The 15844-nt window shown below is 46.7% G+C and overlaps 7 protein-coding genes across 7 annotated transcripts; 3 read left to right on the top strand and 4 right to left on the bottom strand.

The window, feature by feature from the left end:
- EYB26_006021 (uncharacterized protein) lies at nt 1-378 on the bottom strand (the record flags this gene model as incomplete). Its single annotated transcript, XM_054265298.1, has 1 exon — nt 1-378. One exon carries the CDS (start codon nt 376-378, stop codon nt 1-3), a length of 378 nt encoding a protein of 125 aa, XP_054121273.1.
- A 1554-nt stretch (nt 379-1932) lies between these two features.
- EYB26_006020 (uncharacterized protein) lies at nt 1933-3261 on the top strand (the record flags this gene model as incomplete). Its single annotated transcript, XM_054265297.1, has 1 exon — nt 2596-3261. The coding sequence occupies one exon, from the start codon at nt 2596-2598 to the stop codon at nt 3259-3261; it is 666 nt and encodes a 221-aa protein (XP_054121272.1).
- Nucleotides 3262-3445: 184 nt separating this feature from the next.
- On the bottom strand, nt 3446-5884 carry EYB26_006019 (uncharacterized protein; the record flags this gene model as incomplete). Its single annotated transcript, XM_054265296.1, has 7 exons — nt 3446-3503; nt 3559-3893; nt 3953-4247; nt 4296-4716; nt 4772-4968; nt 5037-5597; nt 5670-5884. 7 exons carry the CDS (start codon nt 5882-5884, stop codon nt 3446-3448), a joined length of 2082 nt encoding a protein of 693 aa, XP_054121271.1.
- A 365-nt stretch (nt 5885-6249) lies between these two features.
- Nucleotides 6250-7775, bottom strand: EYB26_006018 (uncharacterized protein; the record flags this gene model as incomplete). The annotated part of the gene is made up of 5 exons (XM_054265295.1): nt 6250-6693; nt 6754-6851; nt 6925-7251; nt 7305-7410; nt 7473-7775. 5 exons carry the CDS (start codon nt 7773-7775, stop codon nt 6250-6252), a joined length of 1278 nt encoding a protein of 425 aa, XP_054121270.1.
- A 707-nt stretch (nt 7776-8482) lies between these two features.
- On the bottom strand, nt 8483-10749 carry EYB26_006017 (uncharacterized protein; the record flags this gene model as incomplete). The annotated part of the gene is made up of 4 exons (XM_054265294.1): nt 8483-9485; nt 9539-9924; nt 9992-10445; nt 10511-10749. The coding sequence occupies 4 exons, from the start codon at nt 10747-10749 to the stop codon at nt 8483-8485; spliced, it is 2082 nt and encodes a 693-aa protein (XP_054121269.1).
- A 714-nt stretch (nt 10750-11463) lies between these two features.
- EYB26_006016 (uncharacterized protein) lies at nt 11464-12974 on the top strand (the record flags this gene model as incomplete). Its single annotated transcript, XM_054265293.1, has 3 exons — nt 11464-11574; nt 11642-11849; nt 11911-12974. The coding sequence occupies 3 exons, from the start codon at nt 11464-11466 to the stop codon at nt 12972-12974; spliced, it is 1383 nt and encodes a 460-aa protein (XP_054121268.1).
- Nucleotides 12975-13904: 930 nt separating this feature from the next.
- EYB26_006015 (uncharacterized protein) lies at nt 13905-15675 on the top strand (the record flags this gene model as incomplete). Its single annotated transcript, XM_054265292.1, has 4 exons — nt 13905-14294; nt 14355-14883; nt 14959-15281; nt 15352-15675. 4 exons carry the CDS (start codon nt 13905-13907, stop codon nt 15673-15675), a joined length of 1566 nt encoding a protein of 521 aa, XP_054121267.1.
- Between the last annotated feature and the right edge of the window lie 169 nt (nt 15676-15844).

The following is a 15844-nucleotide window of genomic DNA, read 5'->3' as shown; positions in this document are numbered from 1 at the left end:
TTAGCTCGATTTAACAGCCTCGACAATCGAAGCAATGCGTCCATCTTCCGCAAGCTCTCCAAATTGGAAAGTCTCCGCCTTGCGAACAGTTCCATCAGGCATCTTCATCGTAGAAGTGTGTCTCTCAGCCAACTGGTTCCCATCACGCAGAAATTGGGTAACAGTCAACTCAACGCTTCCAGGGCTCAGAACTTGACGAATGTGGCTAATATGTGCAACGAAGCCGGCGAAGTCGCGGGTTGTGGTGTCGTCGCGGTGAGTGAAAGATGGATGGAGGAGCTTTGACAAATCTGCTTCTGTATCTTCGGGTTTTCCGGAGAAGAGGCTCATGAGAGCTGCTTGGTAGGTTTCGACCTTGTCACAAACAGTGATAGACATTTTTTTTTTTTCGTTTATTATGAACTGGATTTTCAAATTTGAAGTTTTAGATTGGTCTTTTAAGGCTCTTTGGACTCAGATAAGTGTTGTGGTTGTCTGTTGATTGATGTCTATCAACCTGGAGCATATGAATGTCTATATATAGGTTCTCAAAACAATGACGAAGCGTGTCTATATCGTTGTATGATATAAATTAAGCAGAATCAGGCAACCTCATTAATCTTTAGTACCCGCCTTAGGTGACCTATCTATTGAGCAACGCAAGGACCGGAACTGCCAGGCACTTAGATCATGTTATTGTCGAAGAAGTTGAAGACTAATTGAAGGTAGTGGTAAATCATAATATAGATCAACGCGGCAAGTATCCCCATTTATACGGGGTTGTGCCCTAACATGCAGCCACCCCATGGTAAATCCAACCCTATTTTGTAATCCCTTGTATTCCATGTCAATATATTGATTGTTATGAACAGCCCCTGCGTGAATGACATGATAATAGGCATGATGGGAGCAAGAGAAAGGAAGGAATGGTTCGCTATTTGCTAGTTATTTAATTTTATAATTCTACACCATGTACGTAGGAATCGCAAGGAATTTTGCTACAATATCCTATGCATGTGAATCCTATGAACTACGGATCCAGTATAAAAGTATCTAATGGCATAGACATAAGTTCCCAGGAGATGAGAGAATTATTTAATCAAACACTATAATAGCATATCCCCGAGGCATCATTTGCAGCATGGTATGGGAGTCGGAATTGGATTCTTATAAATTAGGGATCTTAATTTCTAACTTGGGATTTGTGTATTTACTTCTACCATCCTTTCTTACTCGTGCCTACAGCCAGCCCTTGGACGTAGGTCACCACAGCAGGTACATATATCAATACTAACTAACTACGTAGGAACTAACTAACTAACATTAGAGACTCCAAAAACCAAATCAAATCATGTTGCTAACGCCTATCTACAGTGGGATGAAATAAGTGTCCGCACCCCAAATACACGGGCCGTAGTGGATACATATTTCGTGGTACGTCCTTGTAAGGTACAGCCGTAACAGCGTAAGTCGCGGCCAATCGGAGTAAAACACGCTGACCCTTGATGACTTCCATAGTACTATGTAAAACACTCGGTTCCGTTTGAGCCTATCTGCCGTACAAAAAATGCGCAGGTCCGTGTACGCTATCTACTAACTTAATATTGACAGAGTTACATTTGAATAACAAACATGAACGATAAGCTTCAAGCAATGGCGGTTACAGCCGTCGGAGGAGTACTACGCTCCGCACTTTGTCTACTTAGTTGCTACGGGTATCTCTTATCCTTCTCGGAGTAAACTGGGTCATTTCGCCGAAACAACAAGACGGCAATAGGTGGGGAAAGCATTGTACGACCATCAAATAGACTCCGAACACCATGGTGATCTTGAACCGTTGAACGCAGTTGTCCTATGGAGATATATATTGGGGTATGATCCAAAGAATCTATAGAAGTATACCCCAGACTTGAGTTCTGAAACTAGAGGAGGCAGTCACTCGCACGTTTCAATATGAGAACTACTATGTCTTTGATCAAGATTGCATTGGCAATAGCCTCACTTGGCTTTGCCTCTGCCAGTCCAACCAAACACAACGATGGGAAACTGGTATACGGCCCACCAGAATCCGTCGGCATGTTGTCAGCCCCTTTGCACCAGATGGTCCAAAACATCAGTGCATACACCCATGCTGCCAACTATAGCAGGTTCTCGCACTACCAGATCCGTCCAATAGAGCCCGGATCCGTTACCCTGGTGGCTCGCAACAGCGTCATCGTTAGCGAGGTTGCTGTGGGAAAGAGAAATCTGTACGCCGATGTCAACGGCACCGAGTTACCTCGCCATCTGCAAGAAGCTACCACTGTTGATACAGTGTACGACATGGCAAGTCTCACGAAGTTGTTTACCACCGTAGCTGCTTTGCGGGAGCTTGACGCCGGACGTATTGCTCTCAATACCACCGTTGCAACCTATATCCCGGAGTTTGCGACAAACGGGAAGGAGAACATTACCATTCTGGAATTGTTTACGCATACAAGCGGCTTCGATGCTGATCCGTCACCATCGCTTTTCTCTGCTTCTTATACGACCTATGAGGAGCGCATCAATGCAATCTTGACGCAGAAGATTATCAATGCTCCCGGCAGCACGTATCTCTACTCCGATCTGAACTTTATGTCTCTTGCCCTTGTTATCCAGACCGTCACGGGACGGGCCTTGGATGCCCTCGTTTACGATTTCACCAAGCCACTCGGAATGACATCTACCTTCTTCAACCGAGGTAATATTGAAGGGTTTACCCCCCAGACGCCCAACTACTACCGTACAGCCACACAAGAGTTCCAAATCGCAGTCCTCGGACCCGAAGAGCCACAGCGTCCACAACCAGTACGCGGCACAGTCCACGACGAAAACGCATGGTCCCTAGACGGCGTGTCAGGTCATGCAGGCCTATTCTCCACTGCCCGCGACACAGCAGCATTCTGCCAAATGATCCTCAACAACGGCACATATGGCGGTCAACGCATCCTTTCGCAAACTGCTGTCGATCTAATTTTCACGAACTTCAATGCCCGGTTTCCGGGTAATGCTCATGGCTTGGGATTTGAATTGGATCAGTATTATACTGCGGGGCCGATGGCGAGCTTACAGACGGCGAGTCATACCGGGTTTACGGGGACGACGTTGGTGATTGACAGGACCTATAATGCTCTTTGGTTGCATTTTAGCAATCGGGTGCATCCGTCTAGGACATGGTCTAGTAATAATATTGTGAGAGAGGCTGTTGGATATTGGGTTGGGAAGAGTTTGGGGTTGAATGTTACATTCCCTTCGTTGTAATGGTTGAGTTGACCATTATCGAATGGGATCTTATGTACATTTCTTCACACAGTGTAGATATACGAGAAGTGTAAATGAATACAAATATTTCGTATAGTACGGGATTCGTAGCATGATTCCTCAAAACATCGTTAAAGCAAACTTCTTCGAAAGCCTAATTGCCATAAACATTGAAATCAATCACTCAATACGGCATATTATCATCCATTCTCATAAAAGACCCACGATCCGGAAGACCGATCCTATCAAGACATTAGTAAACATCTGTAAAGTACGCCGGTATGAAAGAGAACCCACCAAGAATCAACCCCAAGCCCTAAGTAATCCGAGAAAATCCAGTCTGGCGATAATGCAGCTGAGGATAACATCTCCAGGGAATTTTCAGGCTGACCAGGATCTGGCGGACTGAGGATAGTGTCCATTGCAGATTGAAGAGCACTTTTTGCATGACAGAAAAGCTGATAATTGCCGTCACCAGGATCATGCAGAACTCCCATATGAGCAATGAGCACTGAGAGGTTCTCTATGCTGCGTCGTCTTGATGATGAGTCGAGATTGAAGCCCACGCGGGATGATGGCTGTAGGAGATACCAGGCAATAGCACCGGCGGCAGGTAGAGCACATGAAGCAACCTGGAACATATCAATGCTCAGTATCTGGAATCAAAGACTGGGACTTCGTTGCAACTTACCCTCCATGCTAGAGAAATCAATCCTATCTCGGACAACTGTTCTCGTCTGACTAGAGCTTCGATAACCCATGAAAGCAGTTCGCTAGCATTGACAAACAATGCTCCGGTATCTTGAAGACCATGCCGCGAACCTGCCCATTCGATCAAAAACGTGGTATTGAGGTAAAGTAAACGGATTTGATGCAACGTGTCTACCTCATGGCAAGAGCGTCCTTTTAGCCAAAGATCTCGGGTTGGAATGGTCAGAAATGGGGGAAGGTCTTTCCATGCATGATCAATCTTCGCCTGAAGTTCACTTGTAAAATATTAATACGAAGTATAGTGTAAAGAGTTGAAAACATACCCAATTCGCTGTAGGACATTAGTGAGATTGCGTCCAAGCAATGTTTCTAAAGCATCTTCACGGATCATAGAGGTAATCATGGTCCATCGTATGACAGCGCTTTTCCTGATCTGGCCGAGTGCGTTCCAACCATTTCGGTCTAGGTGCGCTAATTCCTGGTCCAAAGCCTCTCCTACTAGACTATATGTATCCTCTTCAATGTCGAGAGGCATACTCGTATAACAGAACCGTTTGCTCACCCGCGGAGGCCGACCGAGAAAAACAGCAAAACTGATATCGGATCCATATATTCGAGCAAAGATTTGCTGGCGTAGTTGAGTTAGGAAGAAAGGGAGGTACTCCTTTTCTTTGGCGGTTTCATGAAGCCCATCTGCAAAGAGTGCGCTAGAGGCATGATTAAGTCTTCTCCAAGCCTTGAAACCTAAGATACTTGTCAACCGAGCTGAGCTGTTGTGTAGGATCGTTTGTTCTTGTACTTTGATCACCGTAGAATATTGACGCAAGTAGAAAGCTTTCATATATGAATATCATGGTGATATCATTCAAGGTGTCCAGAGAATCGCAGAAGCCGACACACTTGTTGGTCAAATGAACGAGGTTTGTCCTCAGCAGTTGACGTTCCTCTTCTGTTTTGCAGGCGGGATGTGGAACTCGTATCTCAGTCGAGGCAATGCTTGTCTCGTAAGCATTTTTTTGAAACAAAAAAAAAAAAAAAAATTGAAAAAACGTCAAGGCACCTACCCTGCCAAAGTAATGATCAAACCGACTGTCTCCCATCGCAGATTCAGTCCTGTATACTGGGCTGCGAATTCTTCAAGAGTCATGGCGCTATGGATCTCAACGGGTTGATTTGCTTTTTCAAAGAGACGTTGGGAGAGTGCAAACAAGCTTGACTGCCGATCTTCAGATTGTCGTATAATATCAATCTCGTTCGCCAGGCTTTCGAAGAAGGGAAAGAGCAAAAAGGTCCCCAAATGGGTTTGTAGCCCATTCCCTTTCGCTTCAGAGAAAAGTTGTCGAAAAGCATCGTCAGCAAGGTAATCAAGAAATGTCTCTAGTAACTGCACCCCCTCCTCAACCATCTTGGAGCTGTCTGCCCGCAGTACAGCGTCTCGTGACGACTGTTGGTCGTTAACATGAGGTCGGGAGGTGTCGATCCTTACGGCTAGATGGTCGCCGAGATTATCCAACACCGTCTTGAGAGATGATGATCCTTGGTAACCTGGGTTTGGATACGGTTTCATTTGAAAAGTGGCCACTGGTCTTTCAGGGGACGTGCCATTCGGCGCGCTTGTTGGAAGTCTACTCGCGATTAGCCTTTCATTTCTTCGCCTTCAAATTGCTAGTTTTGGTTGCTGGTAAGGCGGGATTTACGCATGATGCTGCTCAGAGACCACAATCGGCCGATGTCTTTTGAATGGGTTCTTTCTGTAGACGCACTGCTGAGTGATCTCACGATTGATGCAACGGGAGCATGCTGGACGCTTGTGATCACAGGCGAGTTTGGATAAGCGACAGGGCTCACACGAGGGGATCCGAATGCGATTCTTCTCCACTGCTCGCCGAGTAGAGTTTGATGGTGTAGACATTTGTCCGCTCTCGCAAAGCACAGATGATGACAGTCAATTGAGGTCTGGCAAGGTTGTACGATCTTGTCAAGGTGAATACTTACTCCGACTACGCCGCGATAACTACCGGTAAGATGCCGCGGTTAATATTTCATTGGCTCCAGAAATAAGACCCGCCTAAAGGCAGAAGCAGCCAATGGGTTATCTCCGCACTCCGAAGGTGTGCCTCCTTCCTATTTGGTTTGACAAATTTCTATGGGAAACGTCAATTCCAACTTGAGCTTCATTGTTAATATCGCGACTAGTCTTGTACTAAATTGGAGGCTTCCTAGACTGCACGGCCCAAGTTTGATCAATCCCATGCTCAGCACCTCTGTTCCCGGTCATCAATACAGAAGATAAGATGCTCGCTTCGTCTTGAAAGCCTGCAAGTCCGTCTCCCACTGTGAGCGAATTTCGTCCGGAGAAAGCCCAGATTCAATGCCTTCCCGAACCAAAGAGCCACCGGTCAACACATCCACATCGTATTTAGGGCCATTGAAAAGCCAGTGGAAGCTTTGCGTTGTGTTACCGAAGCCCGTGTCGTTACCGCCGATAGTGTATAGATGCTTCGCACTCCAGAGCAACGATAATCCTAGGAAGACCGGATCGAATTCCTCATGGTCGGAGATGGAATTGAGAAAGATATAACTCTGAAGTCCGCATACTGTTTTCGACTGGAACTTGGATGTTGTTGGGCTGAAACAAGCAGAACGGAAGTTTGTGTGAGGGATGTTGAGAGCTCGCATTTGGTCAGCCCAGGACTGATTTGTGAACGAGCCCCCGAGTAACTGCAGTCAGTTAGCTACTGATATTTCTGCGTTTTCAATTTCAGAAACAAGTCATGGTACCTCGAAAGGTCGAGTGGTTCCACGCCCCTCGGAGATGCTGGTCCCTTCAAACATGCAGGCACCGGGGTATATCAGAGCCGTGTCTGGAGTCGGCATGTCTATGGTATTCCAAGTTAACGCGTATACTCCATAATAGAGCACATTTTTTGATAGAGAGTGTGTTTGACTCACTTGGACTTGGCATGACCCAGGGAAGACCAGTATCCTTCCAGGCCATCGACCTCTTCCAGCCTTTCATCGAAATGACCTCTAGTGTTAACTCTGAACCATTTGCAGCTTCTTGAATCCATTTCTCTCCAACAAACATTGATGCCAACTCTCCAGTTGTCATGCCGTGAGCTTGTGCAATAGGACGCCGTCCCACATAAGATGCATAACTCTCATTGAGTACTGGACCAAACGCGTTTAACCCCGTGATAGGATTTGGGCGGTCTAGGACAACAAAGCTAGCATTTGCAATTGCCGCGGCCACCATTGTGTCATACATGGCCCAAGTATCTGCTCGTCGTTAGTTATTGTGAAACTCTTGAACTTCTGTGAGAGGGACTGACATGTATAGAACCGAGCCCCAACATCCTGTATGTCAAATAGCACGGTGTCCGCTCCGGATTCCTTGATATAGCTAACAATTGTGCTTGTATTAATATTGTACGCATCCTGCAGCAGAAGAAATCGTCAAAATTGCACCCTGAAATAATTTGAGGGGGAATTCAACGTACATAAACCGTCAAACCAGTTTCCGGATCAATAAAAGTCCCTTCTGAGCCCCCAGCTTGGGCCGTACCCCTGAAACCATGCTCAGGACCCATGACGCCAACGAGGTCAACTGCGCCAGAACTGAACATAACATCAACCCCAAGATCCAAGTCCGGAGTCACGCCTGTCGGATTGGTAAGTACAATGACTTTTCGGCCGGCTAGCTGTTTATAATTGCTTTCGATCAAAACGTCCAGACCGGTTTTGACAGTATGTTTAGCCCATGCCACACTCGTAAGGAGTGTGAAGACAGTAAAAGCCTTCATCTTGGAGCTGCGCAGCCTATCAAGTACTTATTACTAACAAAAGAAAAAAAAAACCCCTAATTTGTCTTTTGAGTATGCGTGAACGACATCGATCTGACCATGGATGTTTTCTGAGTGGACTCCCAACTAGAGGGTTTAGTCGGCATTATATAATGTACGTTAGCTAAATTAGTTCTACCCAGTAGTACTTAACCGCAACGATTTCATCAATATAAACAATGAGAAACAGCTTGACTACTCTAGACCTAAAATGAAGAGGGCCGGTTGCTGATGGAGGCTTTGGAGGAAATGATACTCAATGTTGGGTGGGTCTTCCTTTTACCCCGAGAACACCCCGCGATAACAGTAACTTCATAGATAACTATGTACCTCAATGCTTTCTTGCATGTGCCGGTATCCGATGCTTAGTTACCGATTATCTGATAACCTCTCAGAGCCCTACTTCTGGCTTATGTCCACCATCCAGTTTAATGGTGATAACCCTATAGCACCATCTCGCGTGGGATAGAAGTGACAACGGTGCCAACGCTTGGAGAGATGGGCTCCTTGATGAGAAGTTATCCAGACCAAGTATATGGTGTTCTTTATGCTACAAAGTATATGGTTCCAGGTTCCCTATGCCAGCCGGCTCGTGCCGCAAAGTTCTCTATATCTATATTACCTAGGTAAGTTTGTGAAACTCGCTTGCTATAACACAAGATTCAATATCAAGACACCCCATTCTGTGGAGGTACAAGAGTATCCGATGTTAGCAAATATTCAACACCCACAAGCGCCGCGTTGGGAACAGCTTCCGTATAGCTAAACCGGATGTTGCGTTTGGCTAGGGCAAGTTGAAAGATTGTTTGATAAACACTGTGAAGCATCACCCCTCCGGAGAGAATGAGGCCACATCGTGAAGGTTCCACATATCCATGAGATGGAGGATCAAGTAGATGGCTGAGAGTATTCTCGACAAAGCCCGATACTTGTTGAGCGATGATTTCCACTGCCTCGGCATCTCCAGATCCAGCTGCATCCAGAATTGTTTGTGTGATGCCTGCAATGCGAGATTTGGCCGATTTGTCGTCATTGGCCATCAGGACCTTGCTCAGTAGGTCAATGTTCTGAGCGTCATCTTTCCCTCCAAGCGAGGAATTTGAGAAGAAGTTTACTATTTTCAGTTCTAGTGGAGTGAGGCCGGATTTTCGCTGCGCAAGCTTGATATTGTCCAGTGAGAACAAAGTCTTCCGGATAGCTTGTCTTCCTATTGCATATCCAGCACCTTCATCGCCGAGAAGATGACCCCATCCTCCAGCGCGTGCGACGCGCCTCGGCGTTATATCATTGTTGTTGTTGTAAGCATACCGAATGGCAATGCTGCCAGTACCAGCGACAACGACCAAGCTGGAAGAGATTTCTGGATGTCGTGCCATAGCTGCAGCTAGCAGGTCAACGTCGTTGGTTATCCGCATTTGAGTCGAATTATTCAAATTCAGACTCTGTGTCACCGCTGCTTGCACACGTTCTCTCATTCCTGGACGGTCCATTCCGGCACTAGCAATCCAGATTGAATCAAATGGCTCGCCGTGATCTGTACGAGCCGACAGGTGTGACTCTGTTGGCCCATTGATGCCATTGGCAGGATTCATCTTTCTTCCAATATCGTTCATTGCTTCGCTTACGGCTGTCACTATTGCATCCACCGAGGCCCCAAAATCTCCATCCGTCCTGTTTTTATCAGCACATGTCTCAAGCCCAGAAAATAGAGCGTGATATCTCACAAATTGCAAGGCCCAGAGACGCCTCTCCCTATATTACCACTTGAATCTCCTACTACGGCGGCGCATTTTGAACCTCCCCCATCAATACACAAAACTGTTCGATGATGCTTAAATCCATTTACCAAGGGTTTCTTGACCTGGACCGCCTTTTCGATTGCAATGACCTTGGCGAGAACACCTTGAGCCGCTTCAAGTTGCTCCCTGCTTTCTTCTACCGAGATTCCTTTCTCCGCGACCACAAGTGCAACTTTTACTCTACTGTCACAACGAGCGAGCAGATCGTCCAATTCTTGATCGGTCATAGATGAGCATCGTTTGCTAACTTTCCGGAGAATGTTTCGCGACCTTTGCTTAAGTTTCTGATTTGATGCGATAAGGTCAACCATCTGTGGTGCGAATAGATGTTAGCATTTATCTCCACGCCAATGCACCTCCTGCTAAGTCATCTCTAACCATATTCCCATATGTTTTGCCCGCCTTAATCATAGTACCGGTACTCAGCATATTCAGTACTAGTTTTGTGGCAGTTCCCGCCTTAAGTCTTGTACTCCCAGTGACGACTTCTGGGCCGGGTAAAGGCGCCATCATTATATCAACGTTGCCAGATTGACCCATCTCTGACGGTGAGACGCATGCAACTCCAAGTGTGAGGCAACCTAAGCTTTTCGCATACTCGAGTGCGCCGAGGACGTAAGGTGTGCGACCGGAAGCTGCGATTCCAATTATGCTGTCTTGTTCGCCATTCAGATCCATCGCGACTAGATCATTTCTGCCTGATATTGTACTGTCTTCTGCGCCTTCCTGTGCCCTGCGGATTGCTGCATCTCCTCCGGCAATCAAGCCGACGAATTGTGTTGGGGGCGCTGCAAAGGTAGGTAGAATCTCGGAACTGTCCAGTACTCCTAACCTATAGAAATTATGTTTCGGTCAGACTCCAGGCTCAATTCCAACATGCGCATCGGGGACACCAACCTGCCGCTAGTTCCTGCCCCGACGTATATCACTCGCCCACCAGCACGTACACGAGGAACTAACAAGTCGATCGCGCGCGCAATATCTTCCACGCATGCCGTAACACTGTCCGCCACTGTTTTGTCCTCGCCATTGATCATAGTACACATCTGCAGGGTCGAGACCCTGTCGATACTGTTGGTGCGCTCATTGATTGCCTCGGTCTGTAAGCCCGAGAGATCCAGGACATCCTGTGCCATCTTTGTGAGGCCTGTCTTTCGACTATTGACAGCTATGAGTTTTTCTTATCTCGGGGTCTCAATACATTAGTGTCGAACCACTGTTATATCAGAAGGTCTGCATCATGAATCTGCGACATTTTTATCAGGTGTATCACTTCGGCGAGACGTTGCCTCCAGTCCATGGAAGTGGGCCAAACGATGGAACAATTACACCGGACATCCCAAGTCAGCTGCTCCTTTGAAGACAGTTGAATTGCAAAACAGAAAACAAAAACTTCAACATGCCGAATCCGTGATAGCCGACCCCTTATCCGACTTTTTTTTGCGGGGTTGTCGCCGAGCCGGCGAGAAGATACCAAGCGGCCACTGAGCGAGTTTATTTACACCGAGCATCATTTAGCCGGCCCACTCTACGCCGATGCCCCCGTTTCTGCGCTTCCAATTCTTCTCTCTTTTTACGACACTGAAACTTTCTTATCTCGTGATTCGATTATACTTTCCCCAATTTCTTCGCGTGGAGATAGCTTCAATTGGCCTATCTCTAATTCTCTTTACTCCGAGTGGTCGCTGCACTGTGAAGAACCTGGGGTTGGCGATATGATGGAGCAGCTATAATATGCCCTGCATCGACCAGTTCAGGCTGGATGAAACATCATATTTTGTCACACATCAAACACCCAGAGTTCAATTCTATCTGTTTCCCTGATTGACTACAGCACGGCGGTCTTCATCATGTCGTCGATAGTCACTGGCGAAAAATCTCCGTCGATGATTCGACGCGTGTATACAAATTCTTGGTTTCAGATAATCCTGATCAGCTTTATTTGTTTCTGCTGCCCTGGGGTAAGATGCTTTCTTCCTTTTGCTTTCATTAAATTGACTCGTTTACTAATCTAGACGATTGCTGTAGATGTACAATGCCCTCGGCGGCCTAGGAGGATCTGGTCAGGTCGACCCAACAGTCGCAGCCAATGCTACAGTCGCTCTATTGGCTGCCACTGCCGGAACTGCTCTTTTTATCGTGGGACCGATCTTCGAGCGAGTCGGACCTCGTGTTTCCCTTATACTTGGCGGATGGACATATGCCCTGTATTCGGGTAGCTTGTTGAATTTCAACCGTAAGTTCTTTTCTCAACGACGCAAAGCAATGAAACAGGACTGATCATATGCAATTTCAAGACACCAAGAATGGAGCATTTGTCATTGCGTCCGGCGCCCTCCTGGGTGTAGGCGCCGCATTTCTCTGGGTGGCTCAGGGTGCAATCATGACGACCTATGTTCCAGAGTCTCAAAAGGGCCGAGCCATCGCTGTGTTTTGGATTATCTTCAACCTTGGTGGCGGTGTTGGCTCTCTCGCTAGTTTTGGCCTCAACTTTCATTCGAAGACCGGCACCGTATCTGACGCAACCTACATCGCCCTGCTTGTGATTATGCTAGTCGGTTGGGTGTTGGGCCTTTTGATTTGCAGTCCATCTTCTGTGCGAGTGAGAGGGTTACGGACAATTGCAAGCGAGAAGCTTAACTGGCGACAAACAGCCCGGCTTGCACTGCACACAATCTCTGACTGGAGGGTTATCTGCATGTTGCCCCTGTTCTTCTCCGCCAACGTGTTCTATTCATATCAGCAAAACGATGTTAATGGCATGACATTCAATATTCGTACTCGATCCTTGAATGGCTCACTTTACTGGATAGCCCAGATGCTAGGTGGTCTTATCATGGGCTGCTTGCTCGACATGCCATGGTTTACTCGTCGAGGTCGTGCTGTGGCCGGCTGGGTGACGCTCTTCGTGACTGGTATGGCTATCTGGGGAGGTGGTTACAAGTTTCAGGTTTGGTCTACCCATCGTCTAGCGCAAGGATTGAAGCAAGACATCGACTATACGAACGGAAGTCTCTCAGCCGGTCCCATTATGCTATATATTTTCTACGGAGCATACGATGCCCTTTGGCAGTCCTTTTGCTACTGGTTGATTGGTGCTCAGTCCAACTCTTCCGCTAGAACTGCTATATTGGTTGGTGCTTATAAAACCTTCCAGTCTACTGGAGGAGCCATGGCATGGAGGATTAATGCCTTGAAGAAACCGGCCATGACGCAGTTTGCTATGGACTGGGGTCTTTGTATCGGTTCGTTATTGATTGTCATCCCCACCGTTTGGGCCATCACTTCAACGAATGTGGGCGAGGATGACGTTGTTGCCGAAGACGAGGTGAAGGAGGATCTGAAGCAACCTGTACCATAAAGGTAATAGCTGGCTAAGGGGGCAGGTTGTTCAAAATCATTATGTGTAAATAGGCAGAAGATTACGTTAAAATCCAGAGATAGCAGCCGAGGCGAAGCCTGATGGAAAATCTTAGGCTGTATAATACAATAATGCAACAGAGATACAAATATATTGACTTGAAACAAGAATGGCAAAGATAAATAAATGTACTTTACTTATCAGGAAAGTCATTCCTCCACAGTGCTTGTTTGTCAAGGGCTTCGAGTGTCTGCACGCCAATGACCAGGTCGCCAATCAATGCTTCAGCGGAATCATTGGCTACTGATTGAGGTGTTACTGTGATAGAGCTCAAGAAACCTGAAAGTTTCAGATCCACACAAGATTCAGACCCAAACAGGACTCGGAAGATATGGTGGATTCAGCAGTATAGAGGCATGATTAGCATTGGGCTTCTATTGTGTATCGGTCCGTGAGCACGAGGAAACAAAAAAGACAATGTCCACATTGCACAATACTCATAGAAAATAATTTGCCGTGACGATGACACCTGAAAAGGAAATCCAGAAGCATCTAAGGTGAGCGTACATTGAACAGACCTGGGGTTATATAGAAAGTCTATTAGGTATAGATGGTTGTGCTCGGGTGCCGACGCCCTTTACGCCCTTTAATAGATTGGATAGCGGCTGTATACTATGACCGGAACCGGTATTCGGTGTCGCCGCTCTTATCCTTCCTCAATCCACTCAGTGAGAGTGCTATACTGGTATTTGTCATCTTCATAGACTAAAAGTAAACGCGTGTGGAGAAATTTATACGTAGAAATGGAAATCACTTGTTTTAATCGTGGAAGTTGGCAGTCACGCTTCTTCTTGAGCTAGGCCTGAAGGACTCCTTATCCCAAGATCTTAGATGAGCGACGGCTCTGCGTGTTTGGCAAGGACAACAAAGATGGGCAATATGGACGTATCACCGCCTGCTTCACTATCTGATCAAGACACGCGGAGCACTCTGCATGAGCAGTCGCCACATTCCGCTCAGATATCTCCATCCGCTTCCACCAACAAAGTCAACGATGACGTCGAGAAACAAGAACCTCAACCAGAAGAATCTAGCTCACAAGTAGATCCTGACCTTATCACTTGGTCTGGCCCTGACGACCTAAGCAATCCCCAGAACTGGTCTTTCAAATATAAACTATGGGTCACAGTGGCTTGGGTCTCTTCGTGTTTTGTAACGACAGTCGCGAGTAGCCTCTTTAGCAGCGGTGCTGAAGTTATCGGTGTTGAGTACCATGTTGGCACTACAGTAGTGACACTTGGTGTCAGTCTGTTCCTGATTGTAAGTCATCTACAACTACTTACAGCATGGCCAACGCGAAACTCATAGTGTGTATGACAGGGATACACAGTCGGTCCGCCTCTCTATGGGCCACTATCCGAGCACTATGGACGTAAAATACCTTTACTCCTTGGCATAGCACTCTTCACAGTTTTTAGCATCCCAGTAGCCGTAGCCAAGAATATAGCTACCATACTCGTTGGTCGATTCTTTCAGGGAGCCTTCGGCGCAGTCCCACTCGCCTTAATTGGGGGAGGTTTGGTGGATATCTGGAATCCTCATCAACGAGCAATCGCAGTGACCGGTGCCATCGGCACGTTGTTTTGGTCACCTAGTCTGGCGCCTGTCATGGGTAATTTCATGACAGAGACTATCGAGTGGAGATGGAACCAATGGCTGAGTTGTATCATGGGTGGTGTATGCACGTTCGCAATACTCTTCTTTTTCCCAGAGACATACACCCCGTTGCTTCTACGTCAGAAGGCTGCAAAGGCACGCAAGGAAGGAAACCCGAAGGCGAGATCTCAGTACGACGGCCAGGTCTCGTCGTTCAAAGATGTCATGAGAATGTACCTTGTCAGAGGATTTGGTGAGTATACCCATGCTGGAAGTTTTCTTCCATTCCCATCACAAACTTTTATAAATAACATTATGCCTCATTCAGTTCTCCTCGGTACCCAACCAATACTACAAGCCATCACGCTTTACCAGGGTTTCGTCTACGGATTGACGTATCTGTTCTTCGTATCGTACCCCATCGCATTCGAAGAGGTCAGACATTGGGAGTTGGGAGTCAGCTCTCTACCGTTCTTGGGCATTGTAATTGGTGTTCTTCTGGGTTGTGCTATTGTCGTCTTCTCTATTCAGCGTTCAGCCAAACACCGTCGATTTGATGCAGATAGAAAACCAATCATAGTCCCGGAAGATAGACTTCCTATCGCCATTTTTGGTGCCTGTTTGATTCCGATTGGGTTGTTCATCTTTGCCGTACGTATATCATACTGTCCCTTCATTTTCGAGGTATAAGCAGACCTTTACTGATTCCTTTTCTTTGCAGTGGACATCAAACCCCAACATTCATTGGTCCGGAATGGTGATTGGCAGCATCCCCGTCGGTGCTGGCTTGTACATTATTTTCTTGCAATGCTTCAACTACATCATCGATTGCTACATGACAATGGCGAATAGTGCCTTGGGGGCAAATACGTTTGTAAGAAGTTTGTTTGGTGCAGGATTCCCCTTGTTCGGACCGGTCATGTACCACCGATTAGGCGTTGCTTGGGCGACAAGCGTTCTGGGGTTCATTAGTATTGCGATGATTCCGATTCCCGTCCTGTTTTGGAAATATGGAGCCCAGATTAGGGCATGGTCGGAAAAGTGAGCTCTGAGGAGCAGAACATAAACAGGGTATATTGTGGATATAAAGAGTTGTCTTTTTATAGACACATAGTTACATAGAGCTGGTATCATGGCCTCGACAAGTTTTAATACAGCATGCCACCCATAGACTGGCTACCTGGCATTAAACCATAATCAATTCATTCCCCGAA

Source organism: Talaromyces marneffei, chromosome 4, assembly GCF_009556855.1.
Source record: "Talaromyces marneffei chromosome 4, complete sequence".
Classification (NCBI taxonomy): Eukaryota; Fungi; Ascomycota; class Eurotiomycetes; order Eurotiales; family Trichocomaceae; genus Talaromyces; species Talaromyces marneffei.
The sequence above is the reverse complement of the archived record's forward strand: the minus strand, read 5'-3'. Positions and strand labels throughout refer to the sequence as shown.